We start from the raw sequence: 27,841 nt of genomic DNA on the forward strand, positions 1-27,841 counted from the left end.
CACCACTGTTGTCTTCCGTGGGCACCCAGGTCTTTTTGCATTGATGAGTTCACCAGTGCTTTCTTTCTTTCTCAGGATGTACCAAACTGTAGATTTTGCCCCTCCTAATATTGTAGCAATTTATCGGATGGGTTTTTTCTGTTTTTGCAGCTTAAGGATGGCTTGTTTCACCTGCATGGAGAGCTCCTTTGACCGCATGTTTACTTCACAGCAAAACCTTCCAAATGCAAGCACCACACCTCAAATCAACTCCAGGACTTTTATCTGCTTAATTGAGAAAGACATAACGAAGAGATTGCCCACATCTGTCCATGAAATAGCCTTGGAGTCAATTGTCCAATTACTTTTGGTCCCTTTAAAAACAGGGTGGCACATGTTATGGAGCTGAAACTCCTAAACCCTTCATTCAATTTTAATGTGGATACCCTCAAATGAAAGCTGAAAGTCTGAACTTCAACTGCATGTGAATTGTTTTGTTTAAAATTCATTGTGGTAATGTCTAGAACCAAAATGAGAAAAATGGTGTCTCTGTCCAAATATATATGGACCTAACTGTATATAGTGATGGTGTGACCAAGTTGTCAAGCACTTTCCAAGTGATGCTAAAATCGCTTGGAAAAGTGCTTGACAACCCGCATGTGAAATCGCATGTTCAAAACGCTTCACAAACGCTTCTACCTGGCAGGAAAAACACATTTAAAATCCGCATGCGTTTTTTCTGCCAGGGTGATGCAGAAACGCTCCGCAGCATTTCTGCATAGTGGGCACTTAGCCTAAGTGTCTGCTGCTAGAGACAGGTTGCTCTTGAAAATGGGCAATGTGCAGTAAATTAAATACAAAGGAGACCACCTGTGGCCGGCTTCTTGAGTCATTTTTTTTTTTGGGGTGTAAGTTGCCAAAATTGTTAGAGAAAGTAATAATTGCAGACTGTCTGTTTACTACATTATTTACTGAGATCCAGCTTTCTAAAAGTACAGTGTCCATTCAATGTTTGTTCCTTTGTGTAGTGTTTGGATTCATTCAGACATACGGTAGTTTTCGTTGTTTTAAACCTGCATTTATTTCAACAAAAGTAAATGTTCATTTAAAACAGTCTTTTATCAGGTTTCTCATGTTAGAAGTATTTAGGCTTTGTTTCTGATGAATGTTCAGTTTTGTGATTGGATAGATATTTTGGATAAAGCCTTATATGGGTGCACATCGAAAGAAGGGATCTTTGGTGCAAGCTGTTAAATGCCTAGCATTTTTTTTTTTTTGTTAAAATGTATTTTTACTTTTTCATTGTATTGAAACACCCCCTATGCAAATAACTTCCCTGCTGAGAAAGGACATGAGGTTTCTGATTAAATTGCATTGCTGTAACACTGACATTCATTGCCTTTTTCTTACCCTCTAAACTCTGCGCCGTGTAAGATCAATTATGTAAACACGCAGCTATATTGATGTATATGTAAGAAGGTAAAATTGGCCTTGCAGGGTTGTGTACCAGGACCACAGGGTGTATTCTAAACACAGATTATCTTGATGTGCCAAAAATCCATGATGGAGGAGGCTGCGCTGAGCTGTGCAGAAGTCGGGGCTGTTTTAGGCTTGTCTTACACAAGTCGTGTTCCCAGACCGTGCTGGGCTCTGTAGACCCAGCTGAGTCTATTGATCCAAGCGCAATCTGTGTTTATTAGCCGGCTTCTTGCACAGCTCGGAGCCCTCTACTTACACAAGTGGGGCTAGTGAACAGCACATAGGAAAGAAAGCAAGGGACCTTCACCCACTGAGAAGCAAGTACTGCTGGGAAATGTAGTTTTAGCAGAGTATGGCAGCGTTCACATGTCCAATAATCATCAATTAAAATTGATCCAGCAGCAATCTGTTAACAATAAAGTTGTGCAGACACAACTTTTTTGTCCAGCTAACAAAACTTTATTTAACTTTGAAGTCTATGGATAACGGATCCGTTTAATAGCCATCTGTTGTTCTTTCATTTAAGTAAATATAATCTGCGCTCCTGCCACTACAGCCGCAGTTGAGTCCATCCTGGGTCCTGACAGGTTCCCTTAATGATGGTTCCCATTAAAGTACTCACTTTAAAAGTAGAATAGCTTGGACAGGCTGACCAAGCAAATGTTTGTGCAAGATATTGTACCGATATCTCGTTCCCAAACAATTTTTCGATTTTACTGAAAGAGCGAGCTCTCCTGCGTGTGTAAATGTTTTCCTGTGCATCCTATTGAAAGCCAATATATTGGATCTTAATTTAAAGGTGTATTCTGGTTTCAGTAAACAAGTGTTTTATTTAAAAATAATCACTGTATGCCAATATACTGTCAGTATTAATTTCTGGTGATTTTCACATGACCAGACTAATTTGTATTCTTTAAAAATTAAACCATGAATCTTCCTATTACCGGGAATTTGTCAGCAGGTTTTTGGTACTCCATCTGTGCAGCAAAATGTAGGGCCAGAAAACCTGATTTCAGCGATTTTGCTTGCTGCAATTTTGATAAAATCCCTGTTTTCTCTGCTGCAGATCAAGCAGTTTTCTGAATTCAGAGCTCTGTATAACCCAGCCCACTCCACTGATTGGTAGCCCTCTGGCTATGCTCAGAGTGTACCCAGTAAGCTGTCAATCAGTGGTGGGGGCGGGGTTATACAGAGCTCATGAATATGGAGGACTACATGGCAGCAGGTTCACTAGGCTTCTAGTGATCTACTGCTGATAATACAGTGATGTTTTTTCTTAAAGCTACAACAAGCAGCCCAGTTGGTGAGACATTGCTGAAATCAGGGTCTCTGTCTCTGCTGCTCTCATATTAGGTGTCAAGAACCTGGTGACAGTTTCCCTTTAATTGACTGCAGAGAGCTGCAGTCTGCAAACTGCAAGGAATTGAGACAAAGTGCTAGAAAAAAAATTATACCACCTTTTAGAGTTTTAACTGTTAAACTGGCAATTTTGTCATGACTAAATGTTTGCCACAACTAGAATATCAGAGATCTTGACATGATTTAATAGTGAAGATAATTAGGCAGGGCAATATTCAGGGGACACACACACACACACACACACACACACACACACACACACACACACACACACACACACACACACACACACACACACACACACATGACTGTAAAGCACTGGGTGGCATTTCTTATGATATTTTATGACTGTTTCTTGAGGCCCCAGATGTTAATAACCTGAGCTCTGAACTTTTCTGAATATATTGGCCTATACTCCATTCTTTCTGATGTTGTTTTCCTTCCCTTAGTTAATGGGTAGATGATTTTTTGACTGACTGGAGTAATTGGTAATACATTTAACCATTGTTTATTATTGATATATTAGCTTACATGAAACAACATGCAGTGTTTGCATAGTCACTGGTGTTCGGCATGGCTGGAGCTGAATTGCTGGCATAAGATTATTCATTACGTATGTAAAATGGCAGAGGCACAGCCAACTCTTCCGCCGTATTGAAGAGGATTTTCTAGTGCCATCTGTTATCAAGTACTAAAAATAGATTGATTTTATTTTTTCCAGGCTACATACCAGCAAGGCATCTTCCTGGTCATCCCAAGTTACATAAGTCTACAAAATCCACTTTCTACCTGTCCTGAAGCCTTTGGAGGTATGTCAGATAATACAAATGAAGGATGCAGAAATAATCTATCTGTGATGTGAATTACTGATCTGGAGAAGCTTACAATGTTCAGTTTCTACGAAGCATAGTCGATTTTCTCTAAGTATATAGACGTATATAAACGTCAGTATCATGTTTGTAATCCACTGATTTTGGAAATTGTAGAACAGAAGATGCTTAAAGAAGCAAACATGTCCTTTTTACTAAATATTTGTGTTCCACAACCATTGTGGGGCATCTTTTCTTATAACTTTGCATGGTTTGTTCCCCTCATTACCTATTAATACATTTATAACTGGGTGTTCCATTACTCTTGTAATGATTGGCAGTAAAAAAACCTGATATTGTAGTGCTGCGTTAGCCAGCTGAAGGGGCCTCCACGCTCTGAAAGCTTGTAAATAAAATGGATGATTTTGGCTGGTTAGTCAATAAAGGTTTTACTCCTACAAGACCTTTTTTAATGCATTAAAGCCTTTCCTCCTGTCTGATGTCTCTAAACTGTTCCCAGTAAACTTCTAGGAGGCATAACTGAGGATCCATACAATGGAAATGGTCCACAATTGTTTAATCTTTGGGATATTACAAAAACAAATGGTGAAGGGAGAGCGAAGCCTAGTTTTAAAGGGGTTGTGTATTTTCTGTAAACCTTGGCACAGCTGCTGAGCGCCGTGATTAGATAAAGCATTGATGTGATGTCACCGCTGCTGCCAAGACAGTGGATCAGTGGTGCTAAGGGTATTTTAGTTATTTTGCAAAGTTTGGGACCCACTTTCCTGTAAGTGGGAAACCCCTTTAATAATGTAAACAATTTTCTGGATTTCTTGTCAGTAATGACATAAACGAAGTCTGTCACTCAATACTCAAATGAATCCATTTATACATTCATAAACAGAACATAGCCCCTATAAAAATTATACGATAAGTGAAGGGGCTTTGGTGCTCCCTTAGTTTGGCCCAGTGTTCTGTGCACCATTCTGACCCCTCAATTATCCTCCTCCGCCCCTCCCCTTGTGATGGACAGCACTTCAGTGAGCGCTGCCTGTATTGAATCCTCAGCCCTGCACACACTGACGCACTCTCTGTATACTGGCGCCCTCTGATGCCCTTGTCCTGTCTGCAGCGCTCGCTCTCTCAGCAATGCTGCATCTCATGAGTCTGCGGTTTGAGGGCTGATGGGGCAGTGCAGATGAGCGACTTTATTTTTTTGATTTTGTCACAGACCATATCTGTGTGTGAAAAAAAAAATTGCAGTGTGCACTTTTTTCCTCTGTACATCGGAGGAGACTCGCCCATTGATGTGTATGGGTGTGTAACAAAATAAAGCATCCAATTTTTATGGATACATTGCAGTTCTGTAACATGTGAAACTGTAAATGATAATAGCTGCTGCTGTAAAAAAAAAAGACAAATGAGAAAAAATATTGTCCCACTTTTCTGGATGAAACTCTGAACGATTTTTTTATACTCCTGTGAACATACCCCAAGAGCGAGTATCCTATACGCTGCCAATTCAACAGAAGGCTCAGGACCAATGGTTTTATTTTTAAAACTAGTCCATACCAGAACTTTGTTAGATAAAGGCACAGATGGACGTGTCTGAGCTTATCGCTATAAATGGGTATTGCTTAAAGGCCGATATAATCAGTGGCTTGTTTATTTTTTCGTGTGATAATAATGTTTTTGTCTTTTTTTTTTTTTTTGTGTGTATTTAGGCTGCGTTCACATGCAGCTGATGCGTTTGTGTCTGAAAACTACAGCAGGCCTGATTCTCTTCAGTCTTTCAACTGCTTGATGTACAATCATTGCCAAATGTTTTGAGACTTTATGAAAAGAAAAATTTGCTCAAGTTTGTTACTTCGGTAACCACAAAAAACATCTGACTAAAGATCTAAAACACTAACGTACAATTATAAGCATATTTATAAGTTTATACAGAAATTCAATATTTACAGTGGTGACCCTTATTTTTCTATTAGCCTTGGCCGCTGGATATCCGCTTCTGGGCCAAAGCCTGGCTGATGACAACACGTTCTTTCCCAATCAGTGTTTCACAATTCTGTGTTTTTTTTTGTCCACCTGCTTTTTGAGGATTGACCACAGGTTCTCAATGGGATTGAAATCTGGTGAGTTTTCTGGCCACAGACCCAAAATTTCATTGTTTTGATAACCAAGACGCTTGGTTATCACTTTGCCTTGTGACATGTTCTCCATAAGGCTGGAAAAAACATTCTTAATCACCTAATTGCTTCTGGATCGTTAGGAGAAGTCACTCATGGAGGAGGTTTAAATCCCGTTCTTGATTCATGGCAGTGATATTAGGCAAAATTGTTTGTGAGCCCCCTGCATGGAGTAAAGGCCCCCACACATGAAAGGTCACAATATACTTTACTGTTGGCATGACACAGGACTCATTGTAGTGCTTAAGTTTTTTTCTCTGGGCAATCTTTCTTGCAGATACCCAAATAGTCTGAATGAGCTTCATAGGAGACCATGATTTTTCCTATAAACTGAAAGTCACTGGCATTGCAGTATATAGTACAAGCAATCAAATATTTGGACGTTCAAGGCCCCCAAGGAGACCAAGAAAACCTTCCCAGCTATTAAAAATAAAGGAAAAAATAAACATAACGAATGTGACGATATCAAATATATTATAAAATAATTAACCTGTATGATATAAACCAGAAAGAGAAAGAAAATCGAAATGTTAGAATTTAATTTTTTGGGTCATTCCTTCCTAAAAACATATACTCCAAATTGCTACCCACAAAAATGTCAGCTTGCCACAGAAAAAAACAAGCCCTCCCACAGCTCCATCAGCGAACAAATAAAAATGTCATGAGCCTCGGGAAATGTCAACACATTATTTTTTTTTTTTTTGCTTTTCATCACTTAAATGGAAAAGAATTGATGCAAGTTTGATTTGCCATTTACCGCCCAATGGACGCCGTAAAAACAAAACAATTGCAAAATAACTACTTTTTTTTTCTTACCATGTTTTCCTACTTGGAATTTTTTTTCCATTACATGATACACAAACTGAATTGGGGGTCATTCAAAACTACAGTTTGTCTCGCAAAAAAAATAAGCCCTCGTATGGTTTTGTCGACAGAACAGTAAAGTTTTGGCTCATGAAAGAAGGCGAGTTAAAAAATAAACAAATAAAAAATGAAAACACCAAAGTTGAACATTACCAGGTCATAAAGGGGTTTAATGGAGTGGAGGGCTTGCTCTGCCTCCACTTTTTTAATTGGGGTTGTGCCTGCTCGACTTTCACCAGCAGTCCCATAGACCCTAAGTAGAGCAGAGGTTGAGCATGGGCGCCTCTGCTACATTCAAGACCGACCTGCATAGCCCCATGTTTTGGATCTCTGGGGTACCATTAATTGGACCTCCAGTAATCAAGTTATCCCTTGTTCTATAGGTGCCCTATAGGTACATCATAGGTCGCCTCCCCCTTCTTTGGTGTGGGCTCCGGCTCTGAGCCCGCACCTTTTCCAGCATTTGACAGCTGATTTCATCAGCTGACATATGCCCCTAACCGCTGTGGGTGGAATCACGATCCACCCGCGGCTGTCAACATGTTAAATGCTGCTGTCAGTCTCTGATATTAACATTTAACATGATCACAACAGATTTGCGTCATTAGCTCCGCCCATCGGCGCCCCTGTCACATGATCGCAGGGCGCCGATGGGTTGGCATGACAACCCAGGGTCTTCAGGAGACCCCTGTGGTTGTCATTGCCGAACTGCTATGAGCATTTTTGTTCCACATAGCAGGGCTTGCAACCCTGCTATGTGTAACACAAGCGATCAGGAGATCGCAGCTTCAAGTCTCCTAAGGAAACTATTGAAACATAAAAAAAATAAAATAAAAGTTCAAATCACCCCCTTTTGCCCTATTCAAAATAAGAGTATAAAAAAAAATACATATATTTGGTATCGCAGCGTTCAGAATCGCCAGATCTATCAAAATATAAAAAGAATTAATCCGATCAGTAAACGGCGTAACGAGAGAATAAATCAAAACGCCAGAATTGTTTTTTTTTTTTTTTTGGTCGCTTCAACATTGCAATAAAATCAATAACGGGCGATCAAAACATTGTATCTACCCCAAAATGGTATCAATAAAAACGTCAGCTCAGGGCGCAAAAAAATAAGCCCTCACCAGGGCCCAGATCCCGAAAAATTGAGATGCTACAAGTCACAGGAAATGGCGTGTTTTTTTTTTTAATATTACAAACTTTGGATTAAATAAAGAACCTCTCTACATGTTTGGTATCTACAAATTCGTAATGACCTGGAGAATAATAATGGCCGGTCAGTTTTAGCATTTAGTGAACATGGTAAATAAAAAAAAAAAAAAATGTGGAATTGCACTTTTCCTGCAATCTCACCGCACTTGGAATTTTTTTTTCTGTTTTCCAATACACTATGTGGTAAAATCAATGGTGTCGTTCAAAAGTACAACTCGTTCCTCAAAAAACAAGCGCTCACACGGCCATATTGACCGAAAAATAAAAAAGTTATGGCTCTGGGAAGAAGGGGAGCAAAAAACGAAAACTGAAAAACCCAAGGTGGTAAAGGGGTTTAATTTTTTTTTCTTAGTGTTCACTTTGAGATAAATATTTTCTATATTATATTTTGTTAGTCTTGGCAATTACGCAACTGTCCATACAAAATATTAAAATTATTTTTTTTCATTTTGTTTACATTTAAGGATAAGGTTCACATCATTCAGATGGTATCCGAGCTGAGGACAGTTAGGCTGTGTGCCCACGATGCGTTTTTTAAGCGTTTCCGCAGCGGCAAAAACGCTGCAGAAATGCTTAAAAAACGCATGGTAGAAGGCCTGCCATGTTCCCCAATGATAATCCGCATGTGCTGTGCACATGCTGCGGAAATTTCTGCTCCGGATTGTCATTGCGGAAAAAAACGCAGCACTACCAATTATTTTGCGGAAGCGCTGTGTTTTCGCCGCCATTGACTTGCATTAGAACGCATGGATTACGCATCACTGCATCTGTAGATGCGCAATCCACGCGTTCCAATGTGCGGATGGTACCCGGGTCTAGAGGAGAGGAGACTCTCCTCCGGACCTGGGTACCATAGAAAACTGTAAAAAAAAGAATAAAATAAAAAATATACATTATACTTACCTTCTGGTGGCCCGCGCTGCGCTCCTCCTCGCATGCTGGCAGTTCGCGATGGACTGAAGGACCTGCGCTGACGTCATAGTCGTGTGACGGGTCACGCGACGCTGACTTCGGCAGGTCCTTCAGTGTACTGCTGCCAGCAAGGGAGAACGGAGCGAAGCAAGACGCCGGGGGCCATCAGAGGGTAAGTATAGATTTATTTTTTTATTTTTTGACATTCTCTCAGGTCACACTATATAAATCCATGCAGTTTGCATGGATTTATATAGTGTGACCAAGTTGACAAGCACTTTCCAAGTGATGCTAAAATCGCTTGGAAAGAGCTTGTCAACCCGCATGCGGAAATGCATGTGAAGAACGCTTCACATCCGCATGTCCCTGGGCAGGAAAACGCATGTACAATCCGTGTGCGTTTTTTCTGCCAGAGAGATGCAGTAATGCTCAGGAAAAAATCCGGAGCATTTCTGCATCGTGGGCACATAGCCTAAATGATCAGTGAATGTCGCTAAGGGGTTATATTAATCCACTTTTCACATTGCTTTAAAGGTTAAAAAAAAAGCTAAAAACAATAAAGTAAACCTATACGAACTATTCAAATATCATGTTACTTATCTTATGGGGTAAACTTTGTATAATGCCTCCCTCAAAAATTAAATATTGGCAATTAAAATCTTATATCAGAAATCAATAAAAGCTACAGCTTGCTCTGCAAAAAAAAAAAGAAAAAAAAAAAGGTAATCCCATAGCTCCATTATCTGGAAGAAGAGCAACAATAAAAAACAAAATAACGCGATTTGGTATTGCTGTAATTGTACTGTAAATGGCGGAAAAAAACAAAACCCAATGAATAATGATGGGATGTTTTTGTTTTTTTTTCCCAAGTCTTCTTTCATTCTACCCCACAGATATTCATTTTTCATCTTTTAGTACATTAAATCTTATATTAAATAATGCCTTCAAAATAATAAAAAAAGGTCCTGCAAAAACAAGCCCTCAAGTGGTTATATTAAGATAAACAAAAATGCACGACTGTTGGAAAGCTACAATAAAAAAACTGGAACACAATTCTGGTCCTAAGGGAATTAGTTTTATTTTTCACTTCTAAAATTGGTTTTAAGGAGTAACGTCTCCTTGTGGAGAGTGAGGTTCCTGACATGCCAGTGTAAGGAGACTCATAGGCCATGTAGATACTTCTACAATAAAATTCTATATTTAATATTTCCAGGCCACGCAACAGCGGGATGTTTTACCCTTTTCTGCTAATGTGCAATGATCAGTAATGTGTGGAGCGAACACTTCAGTCTTTTAGAACTCGTCTATGTAGAAATATACATAGTTAGGAAGTGTTGTTTGTATTGTCAATTAATTAATCCTGGAATAACCTATTCAGAGAAGTGGATTAGTGGGAAGGCTTCAGACCGCTCAGACCTCCTGCAATGAATGTGCCACCTGCAGCGCCAGCATAAATCATTCTTTTTCAAGTGTAGCGGCTGCTGACCTTTTTTAGCTTTCAATGTAAAGTAGAATAATTGCTAATTAAGCGCTTATTAGAATAAACAACCTCTTGTTGGTTCTCTAGTGCGATCAGAAGACATGAAGGGAACTGTCACACGAAGCCAAGCTGCACACCTTTCTACAAGTGGCACTGGTTTGTGGTTTGGTTTTTGCCCATCCTGCTGCTATAGGTGAAGCAAGTTGGAATAATCTTGTTTTACCTATGGAACTGTTTGCAGCAATTGCTTAGCATTTTTTTTTGCCTGCTATTTAGAGCTGTAAAATACAGTACATCCTGCATAACGTTCACATACCATGTTGCCTATTGTTTTTGCATTTCTCTGGTAAATGTTTCCCCTTTAAAGGGAATGAGATAGAAAAAAGATACAAAGTATGGCATGTAGCCTGCTATGCTGACATCTAGTGGGAAATATAAAAAACTACATGGTTTAGAATTTTTTTTTTTCATGGATGTAACCAAAAATGTATAAATAATTTTATAAGAACACAAGACACCTTGTTCTATAATTTGTGTCTTATGGTTTTATAGTTAATGTTTTTGGATGTAATTGATGAAGCATCTACTGTGGTTCTCCGTGACACCCGGTGTTCACTTCTGGGTGCCTCTGACGCTTACTAGGCCCACTAAAATCAAATTTCTCAACTGAGTTTTAAAACGTTGGTCTTTTTTTTTTTTTTTTTAAAGAGGTTTCCTGTTATGTAAAAAAAAAAAATCTGTACACTTTAACTGATTAATATTAAGAATGGCTGTACAAGATCACAATATTATTTTCAGAACGCATTACCCTCTATGGACTCCAATTGAATGTATGGGTTATTTCCATCTTCATAGAAGCCTTTCTTAAAATATTAAAACTTTTTTTTTTTTTTTTTACAGTTTGTTGCCTAAGAGATCGACCATCACTGCTATCTACCTTGTACTGGCTGAAGCCGGCTGAGATCACAAGGTAATGTAGTGCACATGTGCTGTCTAGCAGCGGTGGTCGGTCTCACAGGGAACGAGCTGCAACTAAAGAAAAGTGTTAATATCTCAATAATGACTTAAAATTTTAATAAGCAGTAAATTGCAAACTTGCTTGTATTTACAAGCCCTATCCGATATCCTTTTATGAAGATGGGAATAATCCTTTGCTGAAGTTAAAAATACACACAAGACTTTAATTCTGTAAAAAATATTTCAGAAAGCTTTAGTTTTGTGTAATATGACAAAATGCTTTCCATTTTAACTATGAAATGTTGCTGTATCATAACAATGAGTCGTCATACATGTGTACATATGTATAAATTCATTGCTGATGCCAAGCCTAGTAATATCTAACTATAGGACAAGGTAAGATATAAGTGGTAATCTTCTCAGATGACTGTTTCCTGAAGACATATTAGATTTGCATTCTCCATGATATCCAATCAATATACTCATTTACCACCCTGTCCCATATGCACGTTTCTGATGTAATGTGTAAAGTATATACAGACATGTTTTCACATCCGTGTAATGTTAGTGCAGCGTCTTCACTTTAAAACTAGCTATATAGAAAATCTCCTATGTAGTATTCCTCAACATGGGAGAGTGAGGGCCTTACAACTAAAGTTGTATGGACGGACCAGTCAGAGAAACGAGCACTGTGCTCACTGACTGGGAAGGTAAACTGCACATCTTGTGTGTCATAACATGTGAAGTAACTGAAAGCCAAGTTCATATGAGCACTGGTTCCCCATCACTGTCCCATGCACACATGCGAATGACATCTTTTAGGTGGGTGTAAAATTGTCAGTAGTGTGCATTCCCTCATGTGAACTGGGATAAAGGAGACGTTGCTCAACCCCCCCACCGCCCCTCCAATCATTACTGGGTAACAACATTCCTTAACACTTTCATGATCAGACACATTTTTATATTAATACTTTACTTTTTTTCGTTCTCCTTTTTAAGAGTTATAACTTTTATTTTTTGTAGACCTTGTTGAATGAGGACTTGTTTTTTGTTTTTGCAGGACAAGTTGTACTTTTGTATTTTACCAGATAACATAATGAAATATGTGGGGGGAAAAAAAACTTCCAAGAAGGGTGAAATGGTAAAGATACAATTCCAATCTTTTTTTTTTTTTTCCTCTGGTCATTGTGCTTTAAAAATGTCATGGCAACATGATTCTTCAGGTCACTACGATTATGGCTATACCCGCTGCTTCCAGAGATCACGCTGCACAAATGTGCTGCAGAGCGAGCTGTGGCATTATTACTGCTGTGTGCTTAGCTTTGACTATAGCCACCTTGTGCATGCTCTGAGCGAGGGCTCTTTCACACGTTAGTGTGTCCCTTACATGTGGTGACAGTTTCCACACGTAGACCCATTCAAATCTATGGGTCTGGGCACATGTCAGTGTGTTTCCATGGGCCGTGTGTCCTTGTGATCCACATGTAGACATATACGTTTTTGGCCGGCAACATGGACCACACGGACCCATTCAAGTCAATGGGTCCATGCAGACACGTACCGGCGCTTGGGAATCAGCGGTACAGTTAGTGCTTTTCCCGAGTGCTGAACGCTGCCCTCATCATAGTCCCCTGCGATCACGCAGAGGAGCCGGAGAGAATGACTCCTGCAGCGGCCGGGCCCAAGAGCTGCGCTCTGCAAGCGGTGTCCTGTCACTCATTGAGCGCAGCGGAGGTCCGGGGCCCGCTCGCTGCAGGAGCCATTCTCCCCGGCTCCTCTGCTGAGCGGTCGCGTGGATTGCAGTGGGGTACACTTACACTTGAGTGAATGGATTTATTTTATTCTTATTTTTACAGGTGGACACTGCGGGAGCAGACACTACTACTCTCATCATTGTCCCTGCTGGTGCTGATCGCCGCAACGGCAGGGGATTTTGATGAGGACAGTGTTCAGCACCTGGCGCTTGGGAACAGCGCTAACTGTACCGCTACTTTCCAAGCGCCAGTACGTGTGCTCCTGATGTGGTACACGTGTGCCACACAGGTACACACTGATATCTCCGGTACCGGAAATATCAGGACGTGTGAAACCGGCCTGACAGTAGGCAGTTCTTGAGAGGAATAAAGTTAATTTTTAACCGCTACTTGCATTTTCAGCAAGGTGGCCAGAAAGCTTTATAACGCTATTAAACTGCAAATTGACCCTATATCTGCAGGTTAATGGCGTTTAGGTACATGACAGGTCCCCTTTAGAAAAAGAAACAAAAAAGTTCATAAAAAAAAAAGTCATTGTAGAAGACTTTAACATGCAATTGATACTTCAGTATTGCAGTATATAGTAAAACAATGATCTCCCATTAACGGAATATGTCAGCACGTTTTTGCTATGTAATCTGAGCACAGAATAGTGTAGGGGCAGAGACCCTAACTCCAGTGATGTCACTTACTGGGCTGGTGTTTCTGTTTCACTAAAATCAGTGTTTTATCAGCAAGAGATTATCAATACAGGGCTAGATATCTCGTGCTTCATAGTCCTCTTGCTTTGTGTAATCTGTCCTCGCTGCTGATTGACCGCTTTCTTTCTACACTGAGTTGACAGAAGACTGCTAATCAGGGGTGTGGGTGGGTTATACACAGCTCAGCATTTGAGCACTTCTACATCTGCAGCAGTGAAAGCGGTGATTAAAATGACAGCAAGGAGGCCAGTAAGTGACACGTCACTGTAATCAAAATCTCATTCCCTACATCATGCTGCTCTCAGATTACATAGTAAAAACCTACTGATATATTCTCTTAAAGCATGGCATTTATGCATATTACAACCACTCAAATACCGCTGTCAGAGGCCGCCAGGCATGTCAAAGTTGAACATCGCTGCTATATAGACTCGTGTGTGGCTGTATAACACCGCTCCTGAGCCTTCTTCATACATCTGCGCCTGACATAGGATGTGCGGGTAAGGACGTATATCAGGACGGCGTTATTGAGCTCCAATTTGGACCTTCTCTTTATGGGCTGTATTCGAAGGTGTAATGGAAATAGTGTTTTTTCTTTTTGAAATTCCTCTGTTTTTGTGTCTCGTTAGGCAAGAAATGCTTTGAGCAGCTGCATTAAATTAAATCAGTAACTATTTCCTAAAATAGAAAACACTTGTGCTGAACCTCAAATGTTCTCTTCGATTTTATTCTCCCTCCTTGCCATGGTCTAATTTCTACAGTGAAAGCAGATTGGTATAATGGTGAAGTAAATTGAAGAGTAGTTGTGCAGCTGCTTTGTCATGACTAAAGAAATGGTCCCAGAGCTCTGGAACGGCGCCCACTCCCTCCACCCCCCAGCGCACTGGCACAAGCGTGCCCACCCTCCATTGCTCTGACTTTCTTTTCTTCCTGTAGTGGATGTGCCATGTAAACCTCTATCGCCCTCCTGCTCTATAATCCGTTACCCATAGACTGCACTGCATTTCTAAACTGACTGTTTTCTTTTAAAATGGGCATTATTGGAAAGTGAATGTGCCAAAAGGCATAGTGGTAAGTGGCAGCATCCATGGCTCATTTAGGCATTAAAGTGCTGTTGTCATTATATACCAAGTCTTTTTTTTTTTTGAAAAACAAGGTTACGGCAGAATGCCTCTCTTATACAAAGGTATTTTTTTTATGTTAATTAAGGTTTTTCACTGCCTTGACTGGCTTATTGGTTTTCCCCCTCAAAGATCTTCATACACCTTTTCTGCCACTTTCATATTTTTCTGCTTTTTTGCTTCACTTCCTGTGCCCTGGTTCCAGCTCTGCTGTCAGTCATCACTTCCTGTGCCCTGGTTCCAGCTCTGCCGTCAGTCATCACTTCCTGTGCCCTGGTTCCAGCTCTGCTGTCGGTCATCACTTCCTGTGCCCTGGTTCCAGCTCTGCTGCCAGTCATGGCTTCCTCTTCAGATTCTTCTGCTCTGTTCTGACGACATATAGATTGGATATATAGATTGAATGGATCGATTAGATGGAGAAATGGAAATTAATGTATTTATAGTCATCGCTGAAAGTGTTGGCACCCTTGAAATTGTTCAAGAAAATGAAGTATTTCTCCCACAAAATTATTGCAGTTACACATGTTGTTATACACATATTTATTTCCTTTCTGTGTATTAGAACACCACAAAAAAGGAGAAAAAAGGCCAATTGGACATAATTTCACACACAAACCCCCAAAATTGTGGGTAAACAACTTTGTGATGCTCGTTCAAACTCGCCTGTGGAAATTAACAGGTGTGGGCAATATGAAAATCACACCTGAAACCAGATGAAAAGGGGAGAAGTTGACTCAGTCTTTGCATTGTGTGTCTGTGTGTGCCACACATAGAGAAGAGAACTGTCTGAGGACTTGAGAACCAAAATTGTTAAAAATATCACCAATCTCAAGGTTACAAGTCCATCTCCAGGGAGCTTGATGTTGCTTTGTCCATGGTGCACAACATAATCAAGACGTTTACAACCCATGGCGCTGTAGCTAATCTCCCTGGACATGGACGGCAGAGAAAAAGTGATGAACGGTTGCAACGCAGGATAGTCCGGATGGTGGGTAAGCAGTCCCAATCAGGTTCCAAAGAAATTCAAGTTGTCCTGCAGGCTCACGTGCATAAGTGTCAGCGCGAACTAGCCGTCTACATTTGAATGAAACCCTATGGCAGGAGGACCTCACTGCTGAAACAGACGTAAAAAAGCTAGACTGTAGTTTGCCAAAATGTACGTGAATAAGCTAAAATCCTTCTGGGAAAGCGTCTTGTGGACAGATGAGACAAAGATAGAGGTTTTTGGTAAAGCACATGATTCTATGGATTAAGACCTACAAAGAAAAGAACACAGTACCTACAGTCAAATATGGTGGAGATTAAAAGCTGTTTTGGGGTTGTTTTGCTGCCTCTGGCACTAGGTGCCTCGATGGTGTGCAATGCATCATGAAATCTGAAGATTACCAAAGGATTTTAGGTCTCAATGTAGTGCCCAGTGTTAGAAAGCTGGATTTGTGTCATAGGTCATGTGTCTTCCAGCAGGACAATAACCCCAAACACTTCAAAAAGCACCCAGAAATGGATGGAAACAAAGCGCTGGAGAGTTCTGAAGTAGCTAGCAATGAGTCCGGATCTAAATCCCATTGAACTGTGGAGAGATCTTAAAATTGCTGTTGGGAGAAGGCACCTTCTAATATGAGAGACCTGCCGAAGATTGGTGCAAAATTCCAGTTGAGGGGTGTAAGAAGCTTGTTGATGGTTATAGGAAGGGATTGATTGGAGATGGAAATACGCCTTTAACTTAACTGCAATGTCTTATCCCAATATGTAGTAGGTGTAATAATAATATTAGCATATACTTCCAATTAGAAATGTAGAATAGTTTTTTTTTTTTTGATTCACTGTCTTTTTCCTCATGTGCAGGCATTACAGGACCTTTATGTATCCATGATTACGACCACTAGCAACAAGCTAACTGTCACTATATCAGTGGTCATACCAATAGATACCTAAGGTCCTGCAATGCCTGCACATGAAGAAAGAGACATAGCGAATCAAAAAACTATACTACATTTCCAATATGAGGTATTTGCTAATATTATTACACCTACTACATTTTGGGATAGGATCTTGGAGATGGGAATACCCCTTTAAGGGTGCCAACAATTTTTTCTGGCCCTTTTTTGGGGTTTTGTGTGAAATTCTGTCCAATTTGCCGTTTTATTTCAGTTTTTTTTTCTTGTGGTGTTCCAATCACAAAAGGAAATAAATGTGTAATTGCAATCATTTTCTGGGAGAAATACTTCATTTTCTGTAACCGTTTCAAGGGTGCCAACACTTTTGGCCATGACTGTATACGCACGAGAAGGCATTGATAAATTGTTGCCCTTGAATATTTCTTGCAGACAAACAAAACAAATCCAATTGCTATAGTACTAACTTTGCCAAGTGTATGGGATGCATTTTTGCAGAAAAGGTTTTGTCATCTTGAAATTGTGATTTAAAAAAGTTAACCATCTCAGATGAAGATTGAAACTTCATAGAAAGCTTTCCAAAGGGTGTCCTGTTTTGTGGGATTATTCACCTGCAGTCTCTTGTTGTCCTGCAAATACTCAATGTAATTGGCTTTGAAATTGTTGATCATCTTCTCCTGATTTGGCCCCATCAGATTATTATCTCTATCCGAAACTCAAACAAAATGGTAATTGATGCTGTGAAGTCGTGGTTTGCAGAACAGGATAGCACTTTTTTTTTTTGTAAGGGATAATCACTTTTTGATTGCATCAAATGGAGTTGAAAGGTCCATTGTGGGACAGCTTCACTGGCTGCACAGAGCCCTAACCTCACCTCCATCCAACACCTTTAGGATGAACTAGAACGGAGATTGTGAGCCCGGTCTTCTCCTCCAACATCCCCAATCTGACCTCCTAAATGCTCTTTTTAATGGATGGGCAAAAATTCCCACAAACATGTTACAAAATCTTCTAGAAAGCCTTCCCAGCGGAGTGGAAACTGTTATAGCTGCAAAGGAAAAACCAACTCTTCGTTAAAGAGGTTGTCCGCGACACTATAATTTGCCCATCGATTTAAACATTTTAAATAGTTATTTTTGTAAATACCTTATGTTTCCATATGTGCCTGTGAGCGGCGCTATTGCTGCTCGCTCAGTCCGCATCACGTGACCCCGGCTGCAGCCACCGCTGACATCCGCTGATGTCACGTCAATTTCTGGACTTCCTTAATTCACCCAGGCGTGACCCAGTTGCATGCACTCCCCTGATTGACTGTGCTGTGGGGGGCATTTCACACCTGGGTGATGCAAGGAAATCCAGAGTTGACGTGGTGTCAGCGGCGGCTCCAGCCGGGTCATATGATGCGGACTGAGGGAACAGCGATAGTGCCGCTCACAGACACACATGGCAACATAAGGCATTTACAAAAATACTTATTTAAAAGGTTTAAATCGATGGGTGAATTAAACACTGTAGTGGATCATCTCTTTAATGTCTGGATTTAGAATGGGAGGTCATAAAAGCTCCTGCAGGTGTAATGAGGTGTCCCAATACATTTGTCTTTTAATGTGTCTGTTTAAAGGGAACTTGTCACCGAAAATATCCCTGTTAACCTGCAGATTAACCGCATTTCTGCAGGTTAACAGCGTTATTTCTGGTGACGGGTTCCCTTTAATGTAATTTTTAAGAAAAAGTGCCACCATGTGGTAGAATGTTTATTGCCACAAACATTTTATTTCTTCTGGTTTGCTAAGATTCGTGACAAATCTGTGTGATGCTGAAAGTCCTCAATTTAAGATATGGGACCAGCATCACACTCAACTAACAGTTACCAAAAACTAATAGTTCTGCTTATGTACAGCTTTTTGTAAGCGAGCATGGTGGGGGTTTACACCTCCGATCATGGACGTTTAATTAATGCGATCCTTCTGAATTTCATCTGTTTTTTAAGTCAAGATGGCTGCGTGTAAATATTCATTAGGGATCCTTCCTCTCCAGCCGCCTTGGAATACATAATGTTGCAGCCTCCTCTACACGCTGACAGCAGATTGCTCGGTCACGTGACCTTACATGCGCTGCTGAGCAAAATTAATGCGATTGTTCAAAGCCTTTCCCGAACAAACCAAATGCAGCTTCTACTCCCCACATTTCCTTACTGGAATTACTTTCATTTGTTAGATCCCAAAAGCATTAAAAATGAGTACTCCGAAACCAGAGAAGGATCTTGTATAACAACAAATCGTGTGTAAACCACTAAATTTATTTTTCCTATATTTTTTGTATATAAAGCTAGAACTAGAAGTTGATAGCTAGTTTGACAATTGACCAGTAGATGGCGCTAGTGTCCCACTTTTCTTTTATTCTGCATTCCCTCTTAGGTGGCCATATAAACCCTTTATGATTGTAGTTCCCAATACTATCTGATTTATAGGGCGTAAAACGGAGAAATTGGTTTCCAACCTCCTGCAAAGAAGCAATTCCATCTTTCTAATGTTTTGAATATACTAAATTTGATCATGTAAGCTCACCATTCTGTAAGAAAATAACAATTGTCAACATTAGTGTGCTTTCCCAATAAATGCTCGCGCTCAGACGAGATCGGCATACACTGGGCTGCTCAGTTTAGGTGAAGGATTTTTTTTTAATTATAAACTGATCAATACATGTTCATCCCATAGATAAAGTTCACTTTCTGTGGATTTTCTATCCACTTCTACACCTCTTAGTAAATGTATATTGTCTTCTTTTGATTTTCCCTGATCACAGAATATTGAGGTGTAATGGTACACTGATCAGTCACCAAAGTAATTGTTTTTTTTGTTTTTTTTTTACCACTATCTGGATCAAAAAGTGTATTGCAGCTTGCGGCAGGATCTTAAAGGGGATTTCTTATTGGGACAACCCCCGTCCATATGCTTTAATATAGATTTGAGCCCTCTACATGTCAAAGTTAATAGCACCTAATAACCTTTTCTGTGTGTTGAAATGTTAAATGTGCAACAAGAAAAAAAAACAACACAGCCCAACCCAGCATTTTATTGAAGATGTGAAATTTGTAGTGGATTGGAAGAAAATGTTAATCCCATCACTGTTTCCCAAGTGCTCATGACGTTTACATTGTGCTGAGACATTGGGCAAGTCGTCTTCCATCTCAGGCTGCTTAGGAGATGACTGATGCACATGAGGGTTAGCTGTCACATGGGCCTCCGGTGGCTAATAGAAAGACATTTCTGCTTCCAGAGCGTTTTGCATTTAGGTATCTGGAACAGGAGGAGAGAGACCTGATGCCGAGGAGGGCATGTGTGCTGCTAGGCAGGCTAACACAGGGTTAACTGGTGGCTCCGCTCTGATACTTGCTATAAAGAGACTCTGGTACCCTGTTAACCAGGCTGTCAGTTTTAGTGCTCTGACCTTCCACTTGCTATGGCATCCCTTTTGGTTAATACCTGTAACATGGGGAACCTTTTTAGCCTTGTAAGACGTCGTTTTAAAAGAAGACGGAAGAAGCGATCTGAGAGAAAAGGTAAGAGCTGGGCTGTGTCCTGCTGCCCCAGGTTTGTGGCTGGTCAGCACTACTGTAGACACTGATGGCAGATTTACATGTGGATACTTCGCACTGCTCCAGCAGAGGCTTTCTCATCCCCTCATGTTTTTGGCTTTTTCTGTCACTACTGCGAACTTCTGTCTTTACATTAAATGTACGGAGTGTGTAATCTTACACAGAGATGTCTGCAGTCTCTTCCCCTTCATGAGCTTTATTTTAGCTGAAGGTTTAATATTATTATAGTCACAATTGGTTTTACACAGTCGTCCTGTAGCTGCTTTTCATCTGTGGTGCGCGGGGCTTTAATCACGTCCTCATGTAAGCTGCTGAGTGTTAGCCCTGCGATGATCTCCCAATATCAAGAGCTATCTGCTAAAAATATTTCTACATGTTACTGGGTGTAATTATTATTATTTTTATTTTTTTCTTGTTCTTGATTCTTAGCGTTGTCTTTCTTCTGTGTGTATATTGTTTGTCTTCTAGTCAATAGAAAACCCTAGGACACGTTTTAGATGTCTAGGTAGATGATCAGTAGCCTAAAATCTGCTGTTTTACTTCTTGTTTATTTTAGGTTGTGAACATTTAGTCTCTTGGGTTCACATTTATATTTGCAGTTATTTGATTATTTTTATGTAGTTGTCATAATTAAAGTTTCCTGCTCTGTCTGATCCTTGTCAGCTCTGTGATAAACTATATAAAGTATTAGGCATCTTGTTACTTTGCATGTTAAATAGTAACAGAGTCGTCTTAGTGAATGGATGAAGAGCTTTACTGCTGTAGCCCCATTGTATAGTCATTGTCCTGAATCTGTTCTGCCCAGAGGGCATTGGATCCAGGCTTCACATCTTTTCTTTAGTCTTTTAAACAAAGGCCATATTTTCTACTACATTTCAGTCACAGTAATGAAGTTAAGGTTAATAAAGAAAGAGGAATAATCACCGCTCTCTGTGGACAAGTTAATCTGAAAATTCAAGGCTCCATTAGCATGATGGATTCAGTGTGATGGAGCAAAGGGTTCATTGCTACTTGCAGGATTGAGCGATATGTCTGGCATATAGCCTTGTTTGAGATCCAGAGTCACTTGTGACTGGATAAAGCAATGTGCTCTACCACATAACAGTCCTATTAGCTCTGTAAGGTTTATTACACTTGTTCTACTCATTACAGCCTTGAAATATCTGTGATGAGAACTTTGATTCTGTATTAAGAGACTCCAAATGTGTTATGACTGCAAATTAATTGTGGTGTGGCACTAAAATATACCTCTTCAGTGTGAGGACAGGTACACACGTCCATGTTACTGCTAGTTTATTTTCTCCCCAAGACATATTAGGTCTTCTACAAAGATCTGTGCTCTCCATTGTATTTCCCCCTGATTTTAGATGGACGTTTATAGAGCCTTTTCCATATGATTTGACATTTTGATAAGCAGCCTGCTCCCTCAGATTCTTCATGTATGGAAAGTGTTCCTTCGAGGCATTGCTAAAATGGCTATCCGGGCACCTTACTCGGCGCTCTATCTTGTGCATTAGCCATAGGCCGGTTTAACATGTCTGACATTCATGGTTTATGTATGGACTGCAACATCCGGACCATCTGCGGATCTTCTGACCCAAAGTCAGCAGCCTTGTTGGTATATGAGGTTGCTGAGTTTGGGTCTGTAGACCTGGAGTTTGTACTCTGACCGTGAATGTCGATCGCGTGAAAACTGCCTAACGCTGAGCTTCCTGCATCTGTGGGGCTCCCATTTGATTGTAAAGGAAGAGTTGAGGTATGAAGACTACCATGTCCTATTTACTTAGGATCTCTAGGTGTACATGTAATTATATTGGACTTGTTTCTAATGTTTCTGTAACAATTGTCATTAGAGATGAAACAAATTAATGTTTACTAATAAAAGAAATGTATCATTCACTGTTAGCAATCCTATGGAGAGAAAAATGGCCACCTATAAATGTTTGTGTTCGCTTCCAACACGTGTTAGTAGCAGGGCTGTGGAGTCTGAGTTGGAGCCCATTTTGGTGGAGTCGTAGTCGGTATAAAATGGACCGACTCTTAAAAATCTATAATAAATTGGGACCAGTAGTTCACTGCAGTTTGTGGGGAATATTTTTTCATAAGAATTTGGGAAAGTTATGAAATGTCCTATAAATGTCTGTCTGATGAATCTGTGCTACAGTAAATTTATCACTTAAACATGAGCCATGTATGAGGGAGTTGGAGTTGGTGTCATGGAAATTGAGGAGTCGGAGGTTTGGCTTACCAACTCCACAGCCCTGCTTAGTAGGACCACTCATGATCTCCTGTGTCGTTAGTGAGGACCAGGAGCATAAAAGTTGTATCTTCAATTCATTGTAAGGTGGTTGGGCTGAGCTAGAAATTCTCAAGGTTTGAGAATAGTTTTTGCAAAAAAAAATGTTTGTCGGCAAACATTTTGATATTCCTTGTAATAATTTTCCTATTCACGATTATTTACACACTTGTAGCAGTGATCAGATTTGAAAAAAAAAATATTGATGTCCAAAGCGATCTAATTCAGTTGTTGCACACCGTACCGTGGTGAATATTGGTACATCAGGCATTTTTGGATTGGAGCAGATCGTTGGTAGATGACCTCCAGCTGTACTTAGATGCTTGTTTCTTGCCATATGCACTGAGCCAATAAAAGTATAGCTGTAATGTAAATTATCGTAATATAGAAAATTAGTGCAGCAGATATTATAAACTTTTCCTACCGTCGTGTACGTGAATGATTTTGATCCATCTTCCCCAATAACATTTATATTCCTGTTTAATAAACTTTTGTCAAGAGAAAAAAAAAGTTTTCAAGCTTTGTTCACTTTTGGCTCATGCATACTGAAAAATCTTTAAACATACCGACCATGTGTAAAGCTCCAACCTATTCAAATGTATGATGCTGTATATGCCTTCATACACGAGCCCAAAGGATACCATAAAAGACACTTGGTACATGTCAGAGCCAGAGTGGTTTATCAATCTGTTTGGCATGTAAACCTCAAGAGTAATTGCTGCTTTCCTTTATTAGGTGTTCTTTACAATTCTTTTGCACTAGTCTTGATTTGCCACCATTCTCCTAGAGACTTGGGATTTGTGCCTGCCCCATGGAAAAATGTGTAAAATTTCCTTTTGAAGCGAGAAACCTGTGTCTGTAGTGACAGCTCTAGTTATCCGCCCTGTAAGTCAGTCGTCTCTCCTGATGTCTGTTTTAGTAGGTACAGTCAGTAATACAGAACACAATCCTGGAACACGTTTTCGTAGAATTCTGCACTGTGCCTTTCATTAGTTAACTTTGAATATTTCTGAATAAATGAATAATCCCTTTGTCAGACACTGTCCACATTATACCAGACCCCCAACTGATAATATCCAATTGTCCATTTATTTATACATTTCTTCTAGTAGGATTAACCGGAAAGACACAACCCAGAGATCGAAGAAGAGGTTCTCCAGAATTATTATTTTACAGAGAATACTAATCCCTAAATAAGACCAGTTGGGAGAGCTGACGTTTTCTCTTTGATGAGCTTTGGTACATGAATTTAGACATCAGCAAAACCAGAGAGGAGCATCTACAGACCGCACTGTGCCTGAGTCTTTGCCCCTCATCAGTACAGAGTCGGTCTGTTTTGCTGTGAGTTGCTTATGTTGCAGCGCTTGGACGGTGCTAACAGTACAGATGTGTACCCCAGTGTTATTGAAATCGCCAGTTATGTACCAAGTCAAGCAGTCAGACACTGACTTTTATTGTAGATGCCTATAGGTAGCGCTCCTGAGACAAGTTCTTTCTTCCTTCTTTAGGGTAGCTATTTTACATACATCTTTTTTTCTTCTTCAGGAGAATTTGCTCTAAAGGCTTTTAATAGCTGGATATTTGCAAGATCCACAGTGTCCTTATTGCTGAAATATTTTCTCTTTAGGATGACTAGAAAGCAGCTGAGGGTGGGCCATATGTTATCTATAATGTATAAACTGTGTCAGGAGTGTGAACATAGCTGCATAGAAACCAAGAAAGGCATGATGTACTCCAGCTGTGTAAAAAAAAAAAAATTAGGGCTATAAAACATGACTAATTTTCATTCTTGGACTAGCTCAACAGCAGCAGTATCTTTACACACCAGATATATCTGAACATAGCAGATGACCGTCTGTCCTATCTGTGAGAGGCACTCACTAGTTATGTGGTTCTGTATGTGCTGATTTAATGCCAGGCCCTAGTCTCAAGACCCCCATACATATTAGGCTAAATTCGACTGAACGCCTTCGATCAGCAATATCGGCTGATGGTCTGATGTTTCTCACTCTCTGTCCCAACTCTCCGATGGGGGGAGAAAAGGATCTGGCCTGATGGTTTCCAAAAGCCAATTCTTTTTCTTCAGGAGATAATCTGATGCCACAAGAGTCTGGAAGCGGCTCTTATATAAAGAGCACAGGGGAGGGAAGGGTGATGGCTGTGGGCCAACAATTATTTGTCCAACCGCTATCATCTATAAGACGTCCGTATACATTAGATAGCGGTCAGCCACACTAGCATTTCGCGGACTGCTCTTTTCTGCTTCCCCATACACGGGAATACTTGGTTGAACCTGTATGTGTTCTCTATGGGAAACCCATGTAAGCTGCTGCCAGTCACTCATTCAGATTTCCTGATCTCCCTGACATCTGTCACGGTAATCGTGTACAAGTTAGATCAGCCGATCCCACCAATTTCGGATATATTTATCTAATGTGTATGGGGGCCCTTCCTATGCTTATCTAACAGCCTCATAAACATAATGTATATTTATTGCCTGTAATTTATGTATTATCAGAAGGCTTTACCGCTCTGATTAGATTTCCTGTTTAGTATCTGTGGCACGTTTTTTTTTTTGCCTGAGACTGGCAGCAGCGGTCCATATATTCATACACTAGTCATAAATGTGTGAAAATCTGACACTAAGCATAGGGTCTATTCATATCAGGGATGGTCTAATTTACATTTTAGAACATTTTAGGTTAAAATTTTTGAGATGTCAAATGGGTTTAAGCATTTTAGAGGGTCCCTTTCTATTTGTAAAAATCTTTGCTGATCCAAGGTTTCCTTAATGTGATTTTTTTTCCATTTGTCTATTCATATAGATAATTCAGTGAAAAAAATGTGACTATCTTTAAAATGCAGTTAAGCTGTGATTTCTGTCTATGGGCTGAGCTTGTTACTGTCTGGAGCCGCAGGTACCATTCAACCTCCTCCATGCCAAACCTCACGATGATCATTGTAAATCGTTCTACCTCAGTCGATGGATATCAGCCCCTCCACACAGCCATTATGAACAATAATACACTTCTTAAACGTTGCAAAATGCTGTAAGTTTTGCTCGCTGTAACAAAAGTCCTGAAAGTAAAGAGAAAATGTGTGCGATGGATGTTACTGAAGGTTTTTTCAATCTTCTCAATTTACTACTAACCTTTGCATTTATGCACCATGTTGGTGTTTGTAAAATCTGCAGTAGTTCAGGAGACCCTTATACTTGTATTTATGGGTTAAATGTTGTATTTATAGGTCATTTGTATGGGTTAAATGACCTCTTTGCTGTCTTGTCAGAAGCCATCAGGTTGGGCAATATATCTCCAGTTCTGTCCCCAGTTAGGGAGTGAAATTGAAATAATGTGGTCCATAGTTAGAAAGACACTTGGGGACCGTGGCAGAAATTAGAGCTGTCACAAGCATTTACCGCAGCCGTGGAGAATGAGGCTGGAGCACACACCAAATGTCCTTGGCTATCTTCGGAAATGAGTTTTAATATTAGAACCGCTTAGTAAATCATCACCCAATTTACTTTGAAGTTTTATTTTTTTATTTCGCAAACCCACCCATTTTAAGATAAAGAAATATATTTTAACCCATCCCAGCCTGTATTTTTACTTTTTTCGCTCCCTCTTTTCCTTGTCATCCTTTTATTTTTTTCCCTCCCTCCTAATCTTTCTTTCCTTTTCCTCACATTTCCCATGGAAGCTTTGCATATAATGCTACTGAAGTTTATAGGTCCACCTTTTGGTAGCATGTGTACATTTACACCTAGATAGACTGCACATTGTACCTTACAGATGTTCGCTCTATTTCAACAGATTTGTTTTTCTTTTTTTGTTGTTGGGCTCAATCCTTTTATTATTCCTGCCTAAATACATTGTGCTCATTTGTTTTCAACAGGAAATCTAAAATAAAGCACTAGGCTAATCATGTAACACACTGAACATAGGATTTATAGAAACCTGTGTGATGGAAGTTGCAGCTGCCACTAGGATCCAGCACAGGACCTGACTGCATACAGTGGGCGCAATGGCCATTCAGTATGTACTAAGCTCTCATACGCCATCTAGTGGCAGCTGCCGATGACCACAACATGCTTTTCAATGTTTTACTGTTTCTCAATTTATAATTTGTCTCCTTTTGAACATGGGACCTGTGTGTGTTGGGTTACTTGGTTAAATATATCTTTACCTTGCTCCTTTATGAATGCTGTATCCCAGGCTCTAAAGCAAGGGTGCACAGCTTGCAATGCTATTTTATGTGGTCTACACATCTACTAAACAGGTATGTCTGACTGGTTACTATTCACGTGTATTTTCCATGTCTGAGAGATGAGTGGTGTAGCAAGGGCAGGTAAATCCTAACCATGCGCTGTATGGCCATCACTGGGTTCCTCTAGCTGTTGGAGAAGGGGTCTCTTGACCCCAGAATTGCACTCCAGTAAGTTATAAACAGGAGATTTGGCAATGCATGTGTGTTATGTTCATTGTAGTCTTTAAGTGTTAGTAGTAGTGAAATATTTTTGTTTCAGCAATTCTTATAAACTGGAGTGGAGATACGTGTGTATGGTCTTCCTTCCTGAAATGGAAACAAGGGAGAAGGGGTTTTTGATTATCCCAAGTTCTTTTTAGCCAAATGGGTAGGTTTTAATTCCTCTTCCAGGACTCCTATCATTTATGGTATCTACTGTCGTGATACCATAAATATCACAGATGGCAGGACCGCTGACACCAGGTTTTGCTACCCCATCGGAGAGCAGCTTGATGTAGTGGCAGAGAATCTGACTCCAGAGTCGTCTTTACTGCATGTTGAGTCCTGTATAACTCTAACCAGGCGACTGACAGTTTTCTTTGGCTGCTTTCTGCCTATGCACAGTGTACAATCAGTGATGGACGTGGGATTACACAAATCCTATGAATATGGAGGAGTACATGGCAGCAGGTTTACTAGTCCTCTAGTGATAATCTCCTGCTGATTAAAAGGGTGAATTTTTTTTTATTGAACGTACAGCAAGCAGCCCAGTAAGTAATACATCACTAGAATCAGGGTATCTACCTTTACACAGGTAAAAACCTGCTGACGGAATCCCTTTTAAATGTTATTGCTGTCCTTGGGATTGGTTTGGTCTGACCATGTGGCTGTCAGATGACACAGTTAAACATCCCTGCTTTAGAGATCCAGTGTCTGACACAGGCTTGTGATGTGATGCGCTGGACGCTTTTTGAGTATCTTATTCTTA

General features: G+C 40.1%; 1 protein-coding gene across 4 annotated transcripts in view; it reads left to right on the forward strand.

Annotated features, from left to right (window-relative positions):
* Positions 1 to 27,841, forward strand: part of ADARB1 (adenosine deaminase RNA specific B1) — a 105,244-nt gene that overhangs the window by 31,626 nt on the left and 45,777 nt on the right. For 2 of the 4 annotated variants that reach the window (XM_073646558.1, XM_073646556.1), the window contains exon 2: positions 3,539 to 3,626. Coding sequence is in view for 1 of the 4 variants with exons in the window: in XM_073646555.1 (XP_073502656.1) it covers positions 20,177 to 20,276 (100 nt within the window). In the remaining 3 variants the exon portion in view is untranslated. Of the gene's footprint in view, positions 1 to 3,538; positions 3,627 to 11,186; positions 11,257 to 19,877; positions 20,277 to 27,841 lie in introns of those variants that run through there. The other 2 variants (XM_073646557.1, XM_073646555.1) reach the window with 2 other exon arrangements.

The sequence above is a fragment of the Phyllobates terribilis genome, unplaced genomic scaffold, assembly GCF_046119375.1.
Source record: "Phyllobates terribilis strain yellow unplaced genomic scaffold, ASM4611937v1 Scaffold_9__5_contigs__length_417890890, whole genome shotgun sequence".
In the NCBI taxonomy this organism is placed as follows: domain Eukaryota; kingdom Metazoa; phylum Chordata; class Amphibia; order Anura; family Dendrobatidae; genus Phyllobates; species Phyllobates terribilis.